The sequence below is a fragment of the Delphinapterus leucas genome, chromosome 17 (assembly GCF_059928025.1).
Source record: "Delphinapterus leucas isolate spDelLeu-1000000601 "Yukka" chromosome 17, BTC_Dleu_Yukka2, whole genome shotgun sequence".
Lineage (NCBI taxonomy): Eukaryota > Metazoa > Chordata > Mammalia > Artiodactyla > Monodontidae > Delphinapterus > Delphinapterus leucas.
Window position 1 is genome coordinate 995859 of NC_143145.1, and position 18781 is coordinate 1014639.

The window sequence follows — 18781 nt, forward strand, 5'->3', positions numbered from 1 at the left end:
GGTGGTGCAGTGGTTAAGTATCCACCTGCCAATGCAGGGGACACAGGTTCGATCCCTGGTCCGCGAAGATCCCACATGCCATGGAGCAACTAAGCCCATGCGCCACAACTACTGAGCCTGTGCGCCACAACCTCTGAAGCCCGCGTGCCTACTAGAGCCCATGCTCTGCAACAAGAGAAGCCACTGCAATGAGAAGCCCACGCACCGCAACGAAGAGTAGCCCCCGCTCACCGCAACTAGAGAAAGCCCACACGCAGCAACAAAGACCCAACTCAGCCAAAAATAAAATAAATAAATTGTAAAAATTATATAAGTGAAAAATGTCCATATTTAATTATAACTATTTTAAAAAATACATTTGAAAAAATTGTACAGTGACCACTCATGTACCCAGCATCCCGTTTCTACCGTTATTGCCTTGCTATATTTCTTTATCATGCATTTATTCTATTCATCTGCATACCTATTCTGTCTACCCATTCATCTTATTTTTTGGTGCATTTCAAAGTAAGTTGCAGACATTAGTAAAATTCAATCCTAAATAGTTCAGCATGCAGATCACTAACTAACTAGAGTTCAATATAGTTAGAGGAGACATTTTTAGGTAAAATTTATACAGTGAAATGCACGTCTTACGTGTACCCTTGCGTGAACTTTGACATACGCAGACCCTTGTGTCACTCAAACCCCGATGTACGTCAGGAGCATCACCATCACCCCAGAAAATTCCCTCAAGGCTCTGCCCAGCCGATGCCCCCCGAATCCTAAAGACACAAACACTGCCCTCATTATCTTCACCATAGATCGGTTTTCCCTGCTCTTGGGATTTAAAGCTGAAATGTTGAAATTTAATTTTTTGAAAATTTAATTTTCATTAAATATGTTTATAAACATAAAACATTTGCAATGCGAGGGTTCAGTGTCCGTCTAGTTGCCAAGGTAAAAAATCGGTATCAGGCTGAGTGCATGCAATGTCTAGACCTACAAATGTACATGCTTATGAGGAACATGAATTCCTTGATAATGCAAAATGTACAAATATTATGAATACTACAGGAATTTGTGAGGACCTCTGAAGCCAGGAACTGCAGCATGAAGATGTAACAGTCTGCATTCTTAGACCTTTGAGTGCTGGTAGCTTTTAAGCCTCACCTCTCCCTCTTCTCTTTGCCCCACATCTGGGCAAGTGGATGGGAAAGGCTGGGTGCCCCCTCCAAATCCCTGCCTGCAAGTGGGAACCGTCAACCTGGCCCACCCCCTAACCATGATCAAACCCCAATCTAGTCTTCTTTGCTTGCTTTCTCAAGCCATTTTCGGAGGGCTGCCCTGCTGTCCCCAGAAAAGCCTCCTTATGTAACTAGTAAATCTTTTCATACCTTCTTGGTGTGTGTGTGGCATCATAAGTCCACATCACAACCAATTTTTTTGTGGGGTCTATTCTGTCCCCGCAGCGTGATTGCTACAGAAGAGAAGCAAGAGTAGGGATGGTCCTCACTACTACCAGCTGTCGCTTCCTTATGCTGGATCAGTTGCGCGCCAAGGATCTAAGTAACTCATTTGTATTTCCTCTCACCTAAGCAGCACCTCCACTGCTCCAATCCTCCTTGTACCTGGAAGCAGTACTTTTCCAACACCAGTTGGTCACAACCACAAACCTTCCTGGTATCTAGACCAATCGCTTTTTTTTTTTTTTAAAGACAGAGTTGTGGGACCTCCCTGGTGGCGCAGTGGTTAAGAATCCGCCTACCAATGCAGGGGACACGGGTTCACATGCTGCGGAACAACTAAGCCCGTGCGCTACAACTTACTGAGCCTGTGCTCTATAGCCCGCAAGCCACAACTACTGAGCCCGCTAGCCACAATAACTGAAGCCCGCGCACCTAGAGCCCATGCTGGGCAGCAAAGAGAAGCCACCGCCATGAGAAGTCCCCGCACCAAAACGAAGAGTAGCCCCTGCTCTCCGCAACTAGAGAAAGCCCGTGTGCAGCAACGAAGACCCAATGCAGCCAAAAATAAATTAATTAATTAATTAAAAAAAAAAAAAGACAGAGCTGTGTCAATGCCAAGCCCAGATCCTGGGAGACAGAGGTGCCTGTGTGTGACTATCAGGCCCTCCGATGTCGCAGCCCAGGGCGGCACCCGCCAGGCGGTGGAGGGGATGCGGACTGTCCTAGGAACAGGAGGGTCCGGAACAGGTTCCTAAGTCTGCCTTAGAAAGAGTCTCAAGTTGATTCCCAAGTTCATTCAGATCCACGGAACCAGAACTCCCTCGGCAAAGGCCCGAAACCTGTGCCTTCTGCAAGCGTCCCAGGTGATCCAGCGCAAGTAACCGAAGGAGGCGGGGCCTGGGCGCGCAAGCGCGGAGGGGCTGCAGGGAATTGTGCCTGTGGAGCAACCCGGGAGGAGGAAAGGGGCCTGAAGGAGGCGGGGCCTGAGAACCTGTCCGAGGGCGGGGCGGGGCGGGCCTGCAGAGACAAAGAGGGGGAGGAGCCGGGCGGGAGCTGGCCCGCTCACCGTGCGCGGGCTGGGGCGGCCCGATTCGGGCTTTGGGCTTCGGCGGTGAGTCCGGCGTGGCGCCGCTCCGACCCCGCTGAACCGCGGAGCCCGGGAGCTGTAGCCTCGCCCCAGGCAGGCCGGGCGGGGTGGTGGTGGGTGGGCTTATCCCGCTTCCCCGCGCGGTGCCCACCCAGCTCCCCTGCTTTACTATGGATTGACCCGCGCGCCAGGGTCCTCACGTCAACGCAGAGCGTCGGCGTCCCCGGGAGGCACCTGTCCCGGCCAGCCTCGTAGCTGACGTCGCGGAAGGGCCGGGGCTCGGTCCGGACCTCCCGGGCCCGCCGCCCTCCCCTGCCGGCTCTCCTCTCCGCAGCCCTCTACCCTCGCCTCGGAGGGACCGGGAGCCGGCTTGGTGGGCAGCTCCCCGGCCGCCTGCCGCCAGGACCTGGGCTCCTTGCGACCCGGAAGATCTTTCCGCGGAGCCCGCCGCACCTGGGAACCTGAGTCCCAGGTCCTCTCCAGGACGAGGGAACTCACTAGGGCGTCCCTCGTCCCTCCCCTTTTTTCTCCCGGGGCCTCCCTGAGGCTGGGGAGGGACACTCACCAAGGAAGACTGTAGGGAGCAGGTTGGGGGATGGAGGGTGGAGAGAAATAGGGCCAGCTGGACAGGTTGGGTTGAGGGTTGTCATTAGGGGTCCCCTGGCAGGCAGGGTACCGGGGACGGGGTCCAGGGGTCCCACACGCCTGCTAGTGAGCCTTCTGCCTCCCCCACCTTGAATTCCCCCACCCCGTCCTGAGGTGGTGACCCCACGGGCAGCACCAGTGTTGTTTCAGGGCCTGCTGACCTTTGGGGACATGGCTGTGCACTTCACGCAGGAAGAAGGGGCACGTCTGGACCCGGGGCAGAGGGCCCTGTATAGAGACGTGATGCTAGAGACTTAGAGGAACCTGGCCTCCCTGGGTGAGGTGTCTCAGCCCCACGCCTTCCCTCTTCCCCACCCCCAGCCCACACTCAGAGCTCAGGTGGGATCCCAGAGGGGCCAGGCTGGCTGTGACTCCAGGACCAGAGCCAGGACATTCTGCTCCCAGGCCCAGGGGACAGGTGGGGTTTCTGGACCCATCCCCGGGGCAGGGCCTTTCCCAGCACTTTGCTGCTGGGTGACTAGAGTGCCCACTTCTCCCACAGCTGTGGACCTCGGCTGCGCCCACATCCCTGCCCTGCTTGCTGTCCCCCTCAGCCTCCTGGGGAGACCCCCTGTTTCTAAGCCTGCATCCTGGGTCCAGCTAAACCCCAGTCCCAGGCTACCCCTGGGGCGGGAAGCCAAGGGTGCCGTAGCGCTTCAGTTCACCCATTTCCTCTCTGGCAGGAGTTCCAGGATCCAAACCAGATCTGATCTCCCAGCTGGAGCAAGGAAAGGAGCCCTGGGGCTCGGACCTGCTGGGGGCCCAGGAAGGAGAGGCCGTGGGCGACCCCAGCACAGGTGGATGAGGGGTGCCGCGGGCCTCAGATTGTTCAGTATATATGCTTAGCACACACGGCCAGTGTCGTGGACGGTCAGACAGGACAGTCACACGGTCGTCCCTGTGGGACGAGTTATCAGTCAGAACCCCCAACTGCAAGGAACCGAAAACCCAACCCAACCGGCCAAAGTTGCGGGGAGGCTCTTGGCTCAAGTCCTGAAAGTTGGGGGTGGGGTTGGTTCTCTGCGCTGTGGGTCTCAGGCTCCGAATGATGCCGTTGGCACAGGGGTGAAAGCCAGAATATTTAACGTTGGTTGGGCCAGACATCCAGCCTCCAAGAACGGAGGCTGGCCATGTGTGGTAGTGGCCCGCTGGTGACCATCGCACCATCAGGACATGTCTGTCCACCTGCTGTTAAACAGAAACTTCTGTTCTCTATTTCTCACAGCAACGCTTCCAACACCAAATGTAGGGCGGTTCCTCACACCAACCAGTCTCCACCTCTCTGCACATCAACTGGGTGTCCTACAATTTAGTTCTGACACTGACCACCCGGAGTTAGCGCAGACCCTGCCCGTGAAGGGCTCAGTCCCACGAGACCGCCCCCACTTCAGGTGCCAATCACAAGGCCAGGCTGGCACCTGTGCTTCTGCTCGACCAGCTGTGGATTGGAGGTTCCCACGACCCCACCCTTGGGCTTGAGTAATACGCTAGAACAGCTCAGAACTCAAGGAAACATTGTACTTAACAGTTACTGGTGAGTTACCGGCTTATTATAAAGGACACAACTCAGGAACAGCCCAGTGGAAGAGAGGCACAGGGCAAGGTCTGGGGAAGGGGTGCAGAGCTCCCATACCCTCTCTAGGCGTGCTCACTCCCCAGCACCTCCACGTGGTCACCAACCCAGAAGCTCTCCGAACCCCTTCGCGTAGGGTGGTTATGGAGGCTCCACTGCATGTGTGTGATTGATCAAATCATTGGCCACTGGGGATTGAACCCGGTCACTAGCCCTTCTCCCCTCCTTGGAGGTCTGGGGCTAGGACAGAAAGTGTTTCAGGTTTTGCAGGCCACGCAGTCTCTGTCGCAGAGCCAACGGTTCTAGTAAGCGGAAGCAAAAATGCTGCATGTGTGTCCCAGGGAAGATGGCCCTGGCTCCTTGTACACCTGCCATTGGTTGAGTGCCTGTGCACCCCAGGGAGGGCCGCAGCTCGTTCCTCAGCAGAACCTTGCCAGGTTGCATCAGGCTGCTGCCTCTAGTCATGCATATATGGGAGGACCAGTGTTTTTGGAGGCCCTGTACCTCCTGTTTTATCTCCTTTGCCACAAAATGGATCCCTTGATCTAAAGCTGTGACCTGTGGCTTCGACGTGCAGAAACCCGGGGTGGGCCCTAGAAGCAGGGTGCTGGCAAAGGTGCTTCAGGCAGACCTGTGTCTGGTGTAGGTATCAGTGTTGGTCAGGACCAGCCACTGTCTCCTCCAGGATGGAAGGTCCTGTGTGATTAACTTGCCCACAAGCACTGGTCAGTCTCCTGCAGTTTTCACACTGAGGATTCAGCCTTTGCTGACAGGTCACCCGTTCAGTGGGGACAGCAGCTAGAGGGGTTTCCACAAGAGGGAGCTATGTACGTCCCCTCCCTGCACTGGGGTTCCTCTTCCCATGGGCTCACCTGTTCAAGTTCGGTGACCAAGGACAGAGGCTAGCTGATATGCACAGGACAGGCCGTCCTGTCCCCTGGTCCCTGAGTGCCTTCCCCACAATGGATCTGTACACCGTCCATCGCACGCCTCTCCCCAGGTGTGACCTTGCCCTGGGATTCACCTGCATCCTCATCTCGGAGCTGGCAAGCAGGCACCCTGCCCTGAGCTCTGCCCCTGGGAGATTGCCCCATCCCTGGCCAGGTTTGGAGCCCACCCACGCAGGTAGTGGGCCCTGGACCACCTGGTTGTTGGGGTCCCAGGGAGGCCCCGGGGACAAGCTGAGACAGCTGCTAGTGTCAAAGAGATGAGTGACGTGAGGACCTGGGCCCTCATTCCGATGACTAATCGTGTCTTCTGGACCTGCCAGGCCTGATTAGATGCATGTGCCTGTAACCTGTCTGCTGGTGGCCGCTCTGACCACATGGTCATTTTCTGTCCCTTGTCCGGTCTCTGCAGAGCCCAGCGGCATATCACACACCACTTTTGAAATGGCAAGTGTGTCCTTGCCCAGAATCTAAGGGCTCTGCGTGGCACAGCTGACCAGGGACTCCACGCAGGGTCCCGTGGCTCCTGTCCCCTCGCAGCCAGGACCTGAGGCAGAGCCCTGGCTTTCTTCCAGGCCCTGCTCGACACTGGCAGCCTCTGGGTCACTCAGCGACAGGTGGGAGCAGTCTCCCCCGTGTGGCGTGTCTCCCGGAGCGAGGAGGGCGAGGTCACCTGGGCCTCTCGCCATAGACTCGACGTGGCCCTGGCCCTTTGTAGGTTCTGCCCCACCCTCTGCTGTGCAGGCATCTCTCTAGGGTATCTGGAGCATGTAACACTTCAGTGCGTTCACTGCATCCAGTTGGCATGAGGTCATCAACACAGTGACCGCCGGCCCGCTGTGGATGAACACATTTGCCAAATTGAGCGTCCCTTCCCGAGTGCAAGGGGCTGCTGCTCTGCCCATCACAGGCGCTGCGTCTGGCCCAGCAGCTGAAGCCAAGCCTACACTTGGGCAAGCTCCCAGTGGTTCCCAGCAGCAGGCGTGAGCCATCCGGTGGTTCATGGGCCACACAGGTGGACCTAATGGGGCTGTGGTGGAGCCACCGTCCCTGCATCCCTCTGCTCTGAGGTGGCCGTGTGCACACAGCACCGCTGCTGGTTGAGGACCTTGGCCGGGGCTGGGGGCAGTTTCTGGGGTGTTGTAGTTTATCTTACGACAGGGCCGAAAGCAAGCTCATCCCACGAGATGAATTGTGCTGAAGCACAGCAGTAGAGGGCTGCCGCTCGCTCAGGCAAAACAGCGCCGTCTGTCCTGCTGTGGTAGCTTTTATTTAAGCATTATCTAGGTTTACATTTTAAGACTTGTTTTCTTAACATTCCAGAAATGCCAGAGCAGCAACATTTGCTTTTATTGATTATACAGGCAACAATGGGCTTCCTTGAAGACATGCCGTGCTTCGTCCTTGAGCGCAAAAGCAGCACAAGGACATTGCCTTGCGTTCCCACCATTCTGATTATACTGAAGTAGCACAAGGACATTGCCTTGTGTTTCCATTATTCTGATTATACTGAAGCAGCACAAGGACATCTCCTTGCGTTCCCACCATTCTGATTATACTGAAGCAGCACAAGGACATCGCCTTGCGTTCCCACCATTCTGATTATACTGAGGACGTCTCATGGATCAGTGCCCAGAGCACTCAATGCTTATTCGCAGGCCCCCGGTTTGCCGGGGGGGGGGGGGGGGTGGGGCGCTCAAAGCAATCAGGACTGTTTGCAGTTCCGGCTTATTCGCCAGCCCCCAGTTTGCTGGGGCGGGGGGTGGTCTCATGGGTCACGTCTCCTTTCCATGTCCTCAGTTATTCCACTACACTGGGGCTTCCACTTGGCCCTTCCCAACGTAATGGCTCTTACCCCTCAGGTCCGGAGACTGATGAGAGGGTTCTCCCCGCTGCTAAGTGCATCCATCCCGACGAGCCCCTGCAAGTGGGTCCGTGACTTGGTTCCTCAGCCCTTTTGTCACCCAGCTTCCATATGCCCAACTCTAACGGCATTTTGGGGCCCTATTTTCAGTGTCGGCTCAAATGCTGCATCCAGCAGCCTGCCAGGTGTGGGCATCCCTCTTTTCCCAGCGTTCAGCTCTTTGGGAAGGAGAGTATCTGTTGTGCTAACTTGCAGGAGGTTTGTCTCAAGGGGACCCAGCCTCCCCTTCGTCAGCGGGCCCCAGGTCTGAGAACTGCCCAGATCTGGGTGAGGGATTGGGCTCTCCAGCATGGTGGCTCATCTTAGCCTTCCCCTCCCCATCCCTTGGCCTTTCCTGGTTCTACAAGTCAAGCAGCAGCCTGGCCAGCTGCTCACTGTCTGGCACACCGAGATCGATTACCCATCGCCAAGCATCCCCACCCCGCGCCCCAGGGCCCTGCTCCTCCCCTCTCCGGGCCTTAATCTCCACCAAGGCGATGGGCCAGCCTGTGTCTTCAGAAGGCTTGGTGTTTGGCTTTATGGCTAAGCGTGTGCCCCACAGTCAGCACAGCCACAGTGGGGAGCTGAGGCTCTAGAACAGCCACGGAGGCCTCTGGCTCTTGGCCTCCCCTGGGGGTGGCTGCCCTGAGCCTGTCATTCTCCTCAGTGCCGTCCACGACATTTACAAAGGACAGGCGACCCCACGGGCCTCCCGAAGACCACTGCCCCACATGGCTAGAGGGCAAGAACGACCACGTAACCCTGCGCTCCCTTCCTGCTGCCCTGTCTCCAACTACCACCGCAAAGGCCCTGCCTCCTGATGCTGCGCCAGCTTTCTCACCCCAGCCCTGCACTAGAGGCTTGTGGGCCTCTGAGCAGCGGGGCCTGGTTGCAGTCCCCCCGTCGAGTACCAGTCACCGCAGTTTGGGTCCCCCTGAGCACAGAGCCTGAGAGTTTGGGGTATAGACGGTGTATTTGGAAGGCAGCAATTTTGGAAGCAGGCGAGAAGGAGCAGGGAGACAGGAGAGCAAAGTCAGTATAGAGTTGCCACTGCAAGTGTGCGGGGCACGACAGCTCCAGGACCGTGACCGCTGAGAGGCTGCAGGAGGTGTCTGGGATTGTCCATCAGAGCGAGGGAGATGGGAAACTTGTCCTCTGTTCCCACCCCCGGGGCGGTGCCTGTCACGCAGTATGGGCTGGCAGCATGGAGCTCTGGAGGGGTTGAGGTGCACCTGTACCCCAGAGGATGCGGGCAGTCAGAGCTCTGCAGAGCTGTCTGCTGCAGCGAGGAGGCCGGAATCCGAGAGAGGCAGGGGGCCTGGCATAGTGTGCTGGCAGCGTCAGCTACGAGCTTCCACTCAGAAAAGGTGGGGAGGAAACGGGACATAGGAGGGCAAGGTCCGTGGAGGAGGTGAGCACATGAGCATAGCCAGTGAACCTGGTGTCACCTGTGAGACACCCCACGGAGAGGGCTGGCGCGTGGAGTCCGTGCTCCCGGGCACGGAGGGGGCCCCAGGTGGACCTTCTCAAACAGAGTAACACACAGGCCCTTTCTCTTCGTTGCAGATTCCAGCCGGGGGTCTTTGCGTAAGCAGGTGATGGCGAGGGTGAAAATGACTCAAGCCTCAGAGCCTCCAGAAGCATCTGGAAGGTTCTCAGGGGGTGGGCCTCCAACACTGGTCTGCAGAGAAGCTGCCGGGCACGAGGGCAGGCTAGGGAGCCTTGAGAATTTCCTTTTCCAGGAGAGACAACCACACAGAACCTACTGGACCATCTCCAAAGCAGAAGGTGCCCAGAAAGGCGGTAAATGGGGACCCGAACTTCTCCGCAGCCCGCGCCCCGGGGCCCGTGAGAGAAACATGAAACGGTAGCGAGCCCACACGTGCGAAACGTGAGCCAAGAGCTTCCGGTACCTCTCGCGCCTGTGAGACACCGGGCCACGCACAGCGCCGAGAAGCCGCACGCGTGCGGGAGTGCGGCCGCGCGTTCAGCCAGCGCTCGCACCTGGCGCAGCACCGCAGCGCGCACGCGGGCCGGAAGCCGCACACCTGCGGACAGTGCGGCCACGCATCCACAGCGGCGAGAAGCCCTTCGGGTGCCAGTGGTGCGGTAAGCCCTTAAGTTACAACACCCTCCTCGCCCAGCACCAGCGGATCCACACCCGAGAGAGGCCGTTCCGGTGCGCGAGGTGCGGGAAGAGCTTTATCTGGAAGTCCAGCTTTCGGAACCACCAGAAATCACACCGAGGCAGCGTGGACCTCTGTAAGCTAAGCTCTGGAAGCAGCCGCTGGAGGGGAGAGCTTGGGACTCGCTGCTACTCCAAGGAGCGCCCCGGAAGGATGTCCCCGGGTATGTGGAGCAGTGCCAGAGCGAGACCAGCACGAGGGACCGGATTGTTTCTCCACCCGCGATCAACTTGTGCATTTCGGGTCCTTCCCACGACAGGGGGGTGGCCCAGGCCTGCCTGCCCCGGCGGGCGCCACCCGATAGCCTGCTGGATTCCGCGTGGCTGTGGCACTTCTTGGGCAAGTTGATGGTTTGAAAGTCGCTATTTTCAAGTGCATCCAGATTTTATTTTTGAAACTTAAAACGTAGCTCTTTGTCTCTATTTGCATCATAGGTGGGTTCTAAACGCCTTTGAAATCCAGATGGGCTACAGAGCTTTTGGATAATCAATCTTTCATCGCACAGCAGCCCTGAGCACCTGGCGGAGGGCATGGGGAGGTCACGTAACTCTAGTCATCATTCGGTTCGGGCTTGTTATTTTCGGATGCTGATTTGCTGCAGGAGGATGTGACTGTTCCACCTGGGGCAGCTCAGCCCTTGCGCTGTTGGCGCTGTGACTTTACTCACTCAGCTTCGCTTTCCTGTATGCGCACTCTTTGCTTGTGTCACACTGAGTGTGCATGGCATTTGAACTGTTCTTTTTTTCCAGCCAGTTCTTCTATACAGAATAGGTTTGCATAGTATGAATGTTTTCTATACAACAGTAACATTAAAAACTATTAAAACACATGGTAGAAATATGAGACAACAGATATAAAAGAAGCCACTGGTCATGAAACACAGAAGATCCATAAGAAAGTTAGTTTGCAAATGCTGCCCAAGCATCGGGGGCAGGGGGGAGGCTGTGCCTTTGTGTCCTGTGACCACCCACTGAATTCTTGTCATTCCCGGATACATCATACCACCACTTACAGGCTGAGCGTCACCATGTCTAATGAAACTCCAGCCATTTTCCTACAGACATGGTCAATAACTTAATTACAGAAGCAATACATGATCATTTGAGGAAATATACAAATATATACATATAAAATAAAGTAAAATGGGGGACTTCCCTGGCGGTCCAGTGGTTAAGACTCCGCGCTTCCACTGCAGGGGAATCTCCAGTCCCTGGTTGGGGAACCAAGACCCCACATGCCATGCAGTGTGGCCTAAATAAATAAATAAATAAAATTAAGTAAAATATAACAGGAAGTTTTATTTTGACTCATATTGGTGCTGTAGGAACCCGGTAAACTGACAATGAAATGGGGGGATTTGGGTGTTGCCCACAGTGTTTCACCCAAACTATGTAGATTCAAAGCTGTAACAGAAGAAAACTTTCCTGAACTAAAGGCATATCTGATTTCAATGCTGAAAGACCTGATTGTGCACTAAGAAAAAAACAGAGAACACAAAGTCTAATGAAATTACTGAACCACAAAGATAAAATACTATACAAACATCCAGGAAAAAGAAGTAGATCACCAACAGAGGAAAAAAATCAGTTTGCCCCAGACTTTAATTAACAAAGGCTGTAGCTCTTTCCGTATTTATTTCCTTAATGTGTCGTAGTCATATTTTATTTAATTAATTATTTTATTCATTTATTTTGGCCGCGTATGGGGCATGCAGGATCTTAGTTCCTGGTGCTCCCTGCAGTGGAAACTTTGAGTCTTAACCACTGGACCACCAGGGAAGTCCTACAGTCATATTTTAAAGCTTATTGCCTTTCTCTTCCCTACTAGTGTGTGATCGCAATAGTTAAATTCAAATTAAGTTCGTAAGATGCAAAAAATATGATGGAATCTTGCCATCAATAAAGGAGACAACATGGCTCCGAAACACTACGTGAAACAGGATGCAATTAATGAACCAGACACTGGATTATCTTCCTTTGGGGAGGGGGAGGGAGTAGTTATAGAGCTATGTAATAATTGCATTATGTTGGAATGGTTTGAGAGGAAGTTTTGAAATTGCTTTTTGAGAAAATGTGCTTATGTGGATATCAGGTTTTCAAGGAGTGGATTGTAATGAACAGCTCTTGTTTCAGCCCATCCCACATCTATCCCCTCCTTCTTTCTTTTTGTAAGAGCACCTCGCCTTTGGTTTGCAGCACTTCCTAGGATCTGTTGTAGGAAGTCACAGTGGCGGTCTCAGTCTGGGTGCACCTCCTCCCGTGGCCACTGGTCAACCGGGGAGGAAGCTAAGGCAATCAGACCCTCCCTTCCAGTCCATCACTGAAGGAAAAGGTGTGTATATATCTCATGTCATCTGTGAATAGTGATAGATTTACTTCTTTCCAATTTGGATGCCTTTTCTTTTTCTTGCCCAGTTACTCTGGCTAGAAATTCCAGTACAATGTTTAACAGGAGTGGCAAAAATGGATATCCTTGTCTAATTTCTTACCTTAGGGGGAAAGCTTTCAGTCTTTCATTCATAGAGTATGATGTTAGCTGTGGGTTTTTCAAAAATGCCCTTTATTAAGTTGAGGAAGTCCTCTTCTGTTCCTGGTTTGTTGCGTGTTCTTATCATGAAAGGGTGTGATTTTGTCAAATGCTTTATCTGCATCAGCTGAGATGATCATGTAGTTTTTTTCTTTGTCTTTTTTTAAAACAATTACAGACGTTTTATTTTATTTTTTTATTATTATTTAAAATTTTTTGGCTGCGTTGGGCCTTTGTTGCTGCACGCGGGCTTTTCTCTGGTTGCGGCGAGCGGGGACTACTCTTCGCTGTGGTGCGCGGGCTTCTCATTGCGGTGGCTTCTCCTGTTGCAGAGCATGGGCTCTAGGTGCACGGGCTTCAGTAGTTGTGGCACGTGGGCTCAGCAGTTGTGGCTCACGGGCTCTAGAGTGCAGGCTCAGTAGTTGTGGCTCACGGGCCTGGCTGCTCCGCGGCACGTGGGATCCTCCCAGACCAGGGCTCGAACCCGTGTCCCCTACATTAGCAGGAAGATTCTCAACCACTGCGCCACCAGGGAAGCCTGAAAGTCTCTTTTTCTTAAAGTCACCTGATTGAAGATGTTACCATCTACAAAATCTCTTCACTGGCAACACCTAGATTTGTGTTTGATTGAATCACTGGGTGCTACAGCCTGGCCAAGTTGACACCTAACACCAACCATCACACCAGGCATCGTTCCTAACTTCCTCCCCATAACTTGCGTAGCTAGTGAAGCATGAGTCCCGTTAATTCTACCACCTCGATGTTGCTTAATTCAGTAAACTTCTTTTGCGTCCTCATTACCTGAACTACAGCAGTGGCCGCTAAGTGGTTTCCTGCTTTTAATAATCTCCTGAAACGTGTTTGTCTTTTTAATGTATTTATTAAAGTATATTTTATATACTGCCCCCTCAGTGTCCCGAATATAGTAACAGAGTTGCAGTTGTTTCTCACAAATGCAGTGTTTGCCCTAGGAAAGCACTGAGGAGTTGCAGCTTCTCCATATTTAGAATGGTGTTCGGTTCTGCCGCCTCTCCTCGGTCCACAGCTTGCGGGCTTTCGGAGACGCGCCGCCTCCCCTCCTCTCCCACGCCCCCACGCTCTCCAGCAGGGGCTCGCGCCCAGCGCCAGGCTGGGTTAAGGGCGGGTCGGGGTCCGCCCAGGGGAGGAGGAGCCGGAAGAACTACATTTCCCAGGCTGCTGCGCGGTTTCCGGACTCCATTTCCCAGCAACGCCCGGGGCGCCCCGCCAGGACTCCATTTCCCAGAGTTCCGCGGGAGGGCCCGACCTGGTCCCGCTCCCTCCACCTAACCCCAACGCGTGGCAGGACTCTCAGCCGGCGCCTGAAGCCGCTCTCCGGGCAGGTCAGGTAAGACGCAGGTGGGACAGCGCGGGGCACGAGGGGACCCTGGGACGGGGGGCGTGGTGTGGCGAGCCGGGGCCTGGGCCTTGGGTGTCCCGTGACAGCCAGAGGGGCCTGAGGGGTACCAGGAACTGGGGGTGTAGGAGGGGCCTGGAAGCGTGGGAGGGGGCCCAGCTGCAAGATGCGGTGGGTTCGGAGGTGGGGCCAGGAAGGGGACCCGGGGGCGTGGGAAGCGCCTGAGGGACGTGGAGGGGCCCGGCCGTGGTGGGGTCTACCCCAAGGCCTGCTGCCGCGCTGCGCGCGCTCTCGAGAGCAGCGGGATTTCTGGGCAGCGTCCCCTCCTGTCCGGGCTGCCCGTGGGGCCCTGCAGCGGGGTCAGAGCCGTCCTGTAGCGGCCCGAGCAGATTTCCAGCCCCCAGGAAGGGTCCTCAGAGGTGGTGGCGCCCCGAGGCCTGTCCATTTCTTAGCCAGAAGCGCAACCTGCCCAGAAGGAGCCAGGCTCTCGAAGGCTAGCTGGGACCAGCTGGCCGCTGGTGGGCACCGGGTTGCATACACAGGCGCCGCCCCTTCCCCGTCTGTAGCATATGGACTTTGGCTGGGAGCAGCCCAAACGACCTGGGCCAGGAGCCCCCAGCCCCAAGGTTGGCTGCCTCCCCTCTTGTCAGACAGAGAGGAGCCGAATGTTCCCTTTCTTGGCCCAGTGGGGGTCAGGGTTGGGCCTGCAGGGCAGAGCCTGGCTCTCCCAGCTGGGTGGTAGTCCTAGGGCCCCTGTGCAGCTCTAGACAGAGGGCTTCCTGGAGAGCAGGGCTGAGAGGAGGGGATGACTCAGGCTAGATGGGTCTGTCTGGTCCCCAGTGGGCAGTCTCCCCGCGCTGCTGACCTTATACTGTGCCCGCTGCCCCAGGCCAGCCCTTGGAAAGCACAGTGGGGCCCGGTGCTAAGGGCAGTGACCCTAGGCTGGGGCATCTCAGGGGAGTGGGGTTCTGTTGCGTGGGAGCGGGATGGCCTCAGCCTCACACCATTTGGCCCTGCAGGTGCAGCCAACATGGGTGAGCCCCAGGGGTCCATGCGGATCCTAGTGACTGGGGGCTCTGGGCTGGTGGGCAGAGCCATCCAGAAGGTGGTAGCAGATGGGGCCAGGCTGCCCGGAGAGGACTGGGTGTTTGTTTCTTCCAAGGATGCTGATCTTACGTGAGTGGGCTCATCCCTGGAGCAGCCCCACCATGCCCTCTCCAGACTGAGAGCTCTGGGCCAGGCCTGTTCCTGGACCTGGTAGCCTCATGTCAGGCCCGTCCCTGCCAGGTGGCTGGCCTGGCCTGGGTGCGTGCAGTTTTGCTCCTGGACAAACTTCCTCCCATCTCTTCCTGGAAGCCCACACCCTCATGCCAGCCAGGGCCTGACCCTCCCACCTTCGGCCCCGCCTGCCTCCTGCCCCCAGTGCTTTCAGCCAGGGTGCTAGTTCCCTTGGGCCTCCAAGCAGCCCCTGATGGCCCGGCTCCCCCTCAGGGATGCTGCACAGACCCGAGCGCTGTTTGAAAAAGTCCGGCCCACACATGTCATCCATCTTGCTGCAATGGTGGGGGGCCTGTTCCGGAATATCAAATACAATTTGGACTTCTGGGTAAGTGAGGGGGCCCCAGTGAGCACTGGGAGCCAGGACCCCGGATTCTGGGAACTTCCTGGCCAACTTCCCAAGCTCCTGTTCCGGCCCCGGGAAGTCTCTGAGGGGCCCCCAGTGACCCACACTTGATTTGTAGGTAGAGGGGCACACAGGTGGGCCTGGGGGCATTTGGCCGAATAGGAAAAGCCTCAGAGCTAACCTGGGGGTTGGAGGAGCTGAGACAAGCCAGTGTTTGCCTTGTGACCCCCGGCTGGTTCCTGCCCCCTGGGCCTTCAGACCCTCCTGGTTCCAGGAGGTCCAGCTGCACTGAGCCAGGCCCACAGTGCGCTCAGGGGTGCAGAGGTGCGTGAGCTGGGCTCTGGGCCTGCAGCATGTGCCCTGAGGGGTTGCACGTGTGGGGTAGGGGCAGGAGGAGAGCTGGGCTCGCCCACAGCCCTGCCTGGCTGGGCCTCTGAGGGCTGGCCCATCATCTCTAAAATTGGCCTTGGCCTGGTTTGGCCCTGCATCGGGCCTGGGATGGCAGAAGCTTAGACCAGATTTTCCCTGGGGGCCCCTGTCGCCACAGGGCCCTCCTCGTCTCAGTGACAGCCTTCGCAGCAGGCTGCCCGGCCACCACCTCTCCCCAGACCACCCAAATGCCCTGGCCAGCTGAAGTCCCCGGAAGGGGCTGGAGGAGGGGTGTGGCCAGCCAAGGCTTCACTGCTACTGAGCAGTAGAGCAGGGTGAGCTCCTGGGGGTGCGGGAGTGGAGAGGCTGCTTCTTCCTGCCCTGCCGCGGGGCCAGGTTGGGCCCCCTGGGCTCCTGGCTCGCACCTCACCTGCCTAGCCCGCAGCAGCCCCTGTGGGCAGGCTCAGCCCTGAGCTTAGGGGTGTGGCCCTCTCCTCAGGGCCCTCCCCCAGCCTCAGAGTAGGCAGGCCTGGACCCTCCTACAGCCCTGGGGGTGGGACTAACAGGCTGGGAGGGGGCCATGGTTTCTGGACAGTGGGTCCTGGGAGCTGGTAGAACCGCTGGCTCAGGTACTGCCTGCCAGGGTGTGTCCGCACTTCTGTCCGTGGAGGGGCAGGTAAGGGCCGGCATCCTGCCTGGCGCCTGAACCCTGCCCTGCCCCTGCCCCCTCAGCGGAAAAACATACACATCAACGACAACGTGCTGCACTCGGCCTTCGAGGTGGGGGCGCGAAAGGTGGTCTCCTGCCTGTCTACCTGCATCTTCCCCGACAAGACCAGCTACCCTATCGATGAGACCATGGTGAGGGGCGGGGCTGGGGCGGGGCCTGGCCTGGGGGCAGGGCTGAGAAGCAGCGGCTCCTCTGCTCCCCCAGATTCACAACGGACCCCCGCACAGCAGCAATTTTGGCTACTCTTACGCCAAGAGGATGATCGACGTGCAGAACAGGTCCTCTTCCCGCGCGTGCCAGGCTGAAGCCAGCCAAGAACGGGGAAGGGGGCCCCAGATGCCCTGTGGTGGGTGGGCCCAGGGGGCCGCCCTGGCAGGCCTCTCAGATCTTGGCTCCCCTCCTCGCTAGCCTCGGCTGGGGTGGGGCTCGCCCGTGATCCAAGGATGAGGGCCAGAGGGGATGCTGTGCCCCCGCAGGGCTTACTTCCAGCAGCACGGCTGCACCTTCACCGCTGTCATCCCCACCAATGTCTTTGGGCCCCATGACAACTTCAGCATCGAGGACGGCCACGTGCTGCCTGGCCTCATCCACAAGGTGCATCTGGCCAAGAGTGAGTGACCGCCACCCATGGCACAGCTGTTTGCTTGCTTGATGGGGCCCCTGGGGAACAGTGGGGAGGAGGGGCGGTGCTGGCACTTACCCTCTGACACCTGCCCTCCCCACCCTGCAGGTCGCGGCTCAGCCTTGACAGTGTGGGGCACAGGGAGGCCTCGGAGGCAGTTCATCTACTCACTGGTTGGTGCCGCGAGGGGCACAGCTGTTCCCCAGAACGTCTCCTGGAGCTGCCGTGCTGGCTGTGGGGAGGCATGAGGGAGCCTAGGAAGGGCCGGGTGTCCAGGCTGAGCCCCCAGGGGAGCAGTCACTGGTCCTTGCTGGGTCCGTGTACGTTCCATTCCCCAGGGACGTTGCTGGGTACAGCTCTGAGCTCATCAGGAGAAAGGACTTGGGGCTGAGCTGGCCAAGCACTGCCCAAAGGGGGGTACCCCGGGCCCCAGCCAGGCCTGGGCTGTACCCCGCCAAGCAGGAGCACTTGGGAGAGGTGACCTGGGCCCGTTTGGCCGTAATTTGTGGCCTTTGACCCTGGCTGTCTGACCTCCAGGACCTGGCCCGGCTCTTTATCTGGGTCCTGCGGGAGTACGATGAGGTGGAGCCCATCATCCTGTCAGGTGGGTGCCCTGCAGTCCCAGCCCCATTGCAGTGGGGCAGGACACCCGTCTGTCCTGAGAGCCGCTGAGCAGGGCAGCGGGAACATCTGTGGGGCTGGGCGGCAGTGGGTCCAGGCAGAGGAGGCCTGACCTGGCCACTGGTCCCTCGGTCCCCACAGTGGGTGAGGAGGATGAGGTGTCCATCCAGGAGGTGGCTGAGGCCGTGGTGGAGGCCATGGACTTCCATGGGGAGGTCACCGTATCCTTTGGTTCTAGGCGGGAGACCGTGGGCCTCCCTGCAGGAGGCCGTGGGTGTGACGCACCCATGGCACTCACCCTGGCAGCCGGGGGTGAGGGTGTCTGCTGCTTTCTCCTGGAGGCTCCCCCTGGGAAGGCTAGACAAGCTTCAAGGGCAGGCTGGTGGAAGGGTGGGCTGCCCCTTCTGCTGTGCCCTTGACCAGGTGCCTAGTTTGATACAACCAAGTCGGATGGGCAGTTTAAGAAGACGGCCAGTAATGGCAAGCTGCGGGCCTACCTGCCCGACTTCCGGTTCACGCCCTTCAAGCAGGGTGAGCCCTCCCACCCCATCCCTCAGGACCGCCCGGCCCCTCCCCAGGCCTCAGCTTCCCTACTGCCGGTTGGGGGTGGATGCCCTGCAGCTTTGGCCTCCACGCCCTCACCGTGGAGGCAGGACACGGGGTGACTGCCCTACGTCCCTGGGCCTCACCCGCCCGCCTCTGCAGCCGTGCAGGAGACCTGTGCCTGGTTCACTGACCACTACGAGCAGGCCCGGAAGTGAAGTGTGCGGCGGGAGCGGGTGCCACCCTCTCCCCGGCGCTCAGCCAGCAGAGCCCAGCGGCGGCCACTCAGAACCTGCCGAGGCTGAGGGCACTGCCCTCGTGGCGGCCGGCCCCTGCCCCACGCCCTCTGCCGGGGCAGACCTGGCTGACTATCCGGTGAGGCCACTGTTCACACCGTCCTCAGGGAAGCCAAGGCCTGGCCAGGCCCAGCACCCTGCTCCCCGACGCCAGTCGCAGAGCATGTACACTTCTGATCCCTGGGAGCCAATAAAGTGCGTTTCCACAGGCCTGGCCCCGGCAGCTCTGTATCAGCCCCCCGTCTTCCCCGCCCCAGCACTGCCTCCTGAGCCTGGCCAGCCCCCA

General features: G+C 57.6%; 1 protein-coding gene and 1 pseudogene across 3 annotated transcripts; both read left to right on the top strand.

Moving 5' to 3' along the window:
* The first annotated feature begins 1484 nt into the window (after positions 1-1484).
* On the top strand, positions 1485-13325 carry ZNF707 (zinc finger protein 707; annotated as a pseudogene). Its single transcript, XR_016388577.1, has 6 exons — positions 1485-1548; positions 2312-2559; positions 2870-3007; positions 3189-3457; positions 3864-3977; positions 9170-13325. The product of XR_016388577.1 is annotated as a zinc finger protein 707 (transcript).
* A 267-nt stretch (positions 13326-13592) lies between these two features.
* GFUS (GDP-L-fucose synthase) lies at positions 13593-18706 on the top strand. 2 transcript variants are annotated; one of them, XM_022555465.3, is made up of 11 exons: positions 13593-13681; positions 14710-14866; positions 15182-15296; positions 16416-16544; positions 16618-16691; positions 16890-17023; positions 17144-17208; positions 17573-17639; positions 17798-17877; positions 18088-18187; positions 18362-18706. In XM_022555465.3, the coding sequence occupies exons 2-11, from the start codon at positions 14721-14723 to the stop codon at positions 18415-18417; spliced, it is 966 nt and encodes a 321-aa protein (XP_022411173.1). In that variant the 5' UTR covers positions 13593-13681; positions 14710-14720; the 3' UTR covers positions 18418-18706. The 2 variants fall into 2 exon arrangements, with proteins under 2 accessions (XP_022411173.1, XP_089754617.1); XM_089898491.1 differs by lacking the exon at positions 14710-14866 and having other exon boundaries at positions 13602-13681.
* Positions 18707-18781: the final 75 nt, after the last annotated feature.

Bases quoted from the DNA above. Each gene is read 5' to 3' on its own strand.
- GFUS (XM_022555465.3), top strand. From the start codon at position 14,721: ATGGGTGAGCCCCAGGGGTCCATGCGGATCCTAGTGACTGGGGGCTCT. The intron at 16,545-16,617 runs GTGAGGGGCGGG...CTGCTCCCCCAG, and splicing joins ACCCTATCGATGAGACCATG to ATTCACAACGGACCCCCGCA. The intron at 17,640-17,797 runs GTGGGTGCCCTG...CGGTCCCCACAG, and splicing joins GGAGCCCATCATCCTGTCAG to TGGGTGAGGAGGATGAGGTG.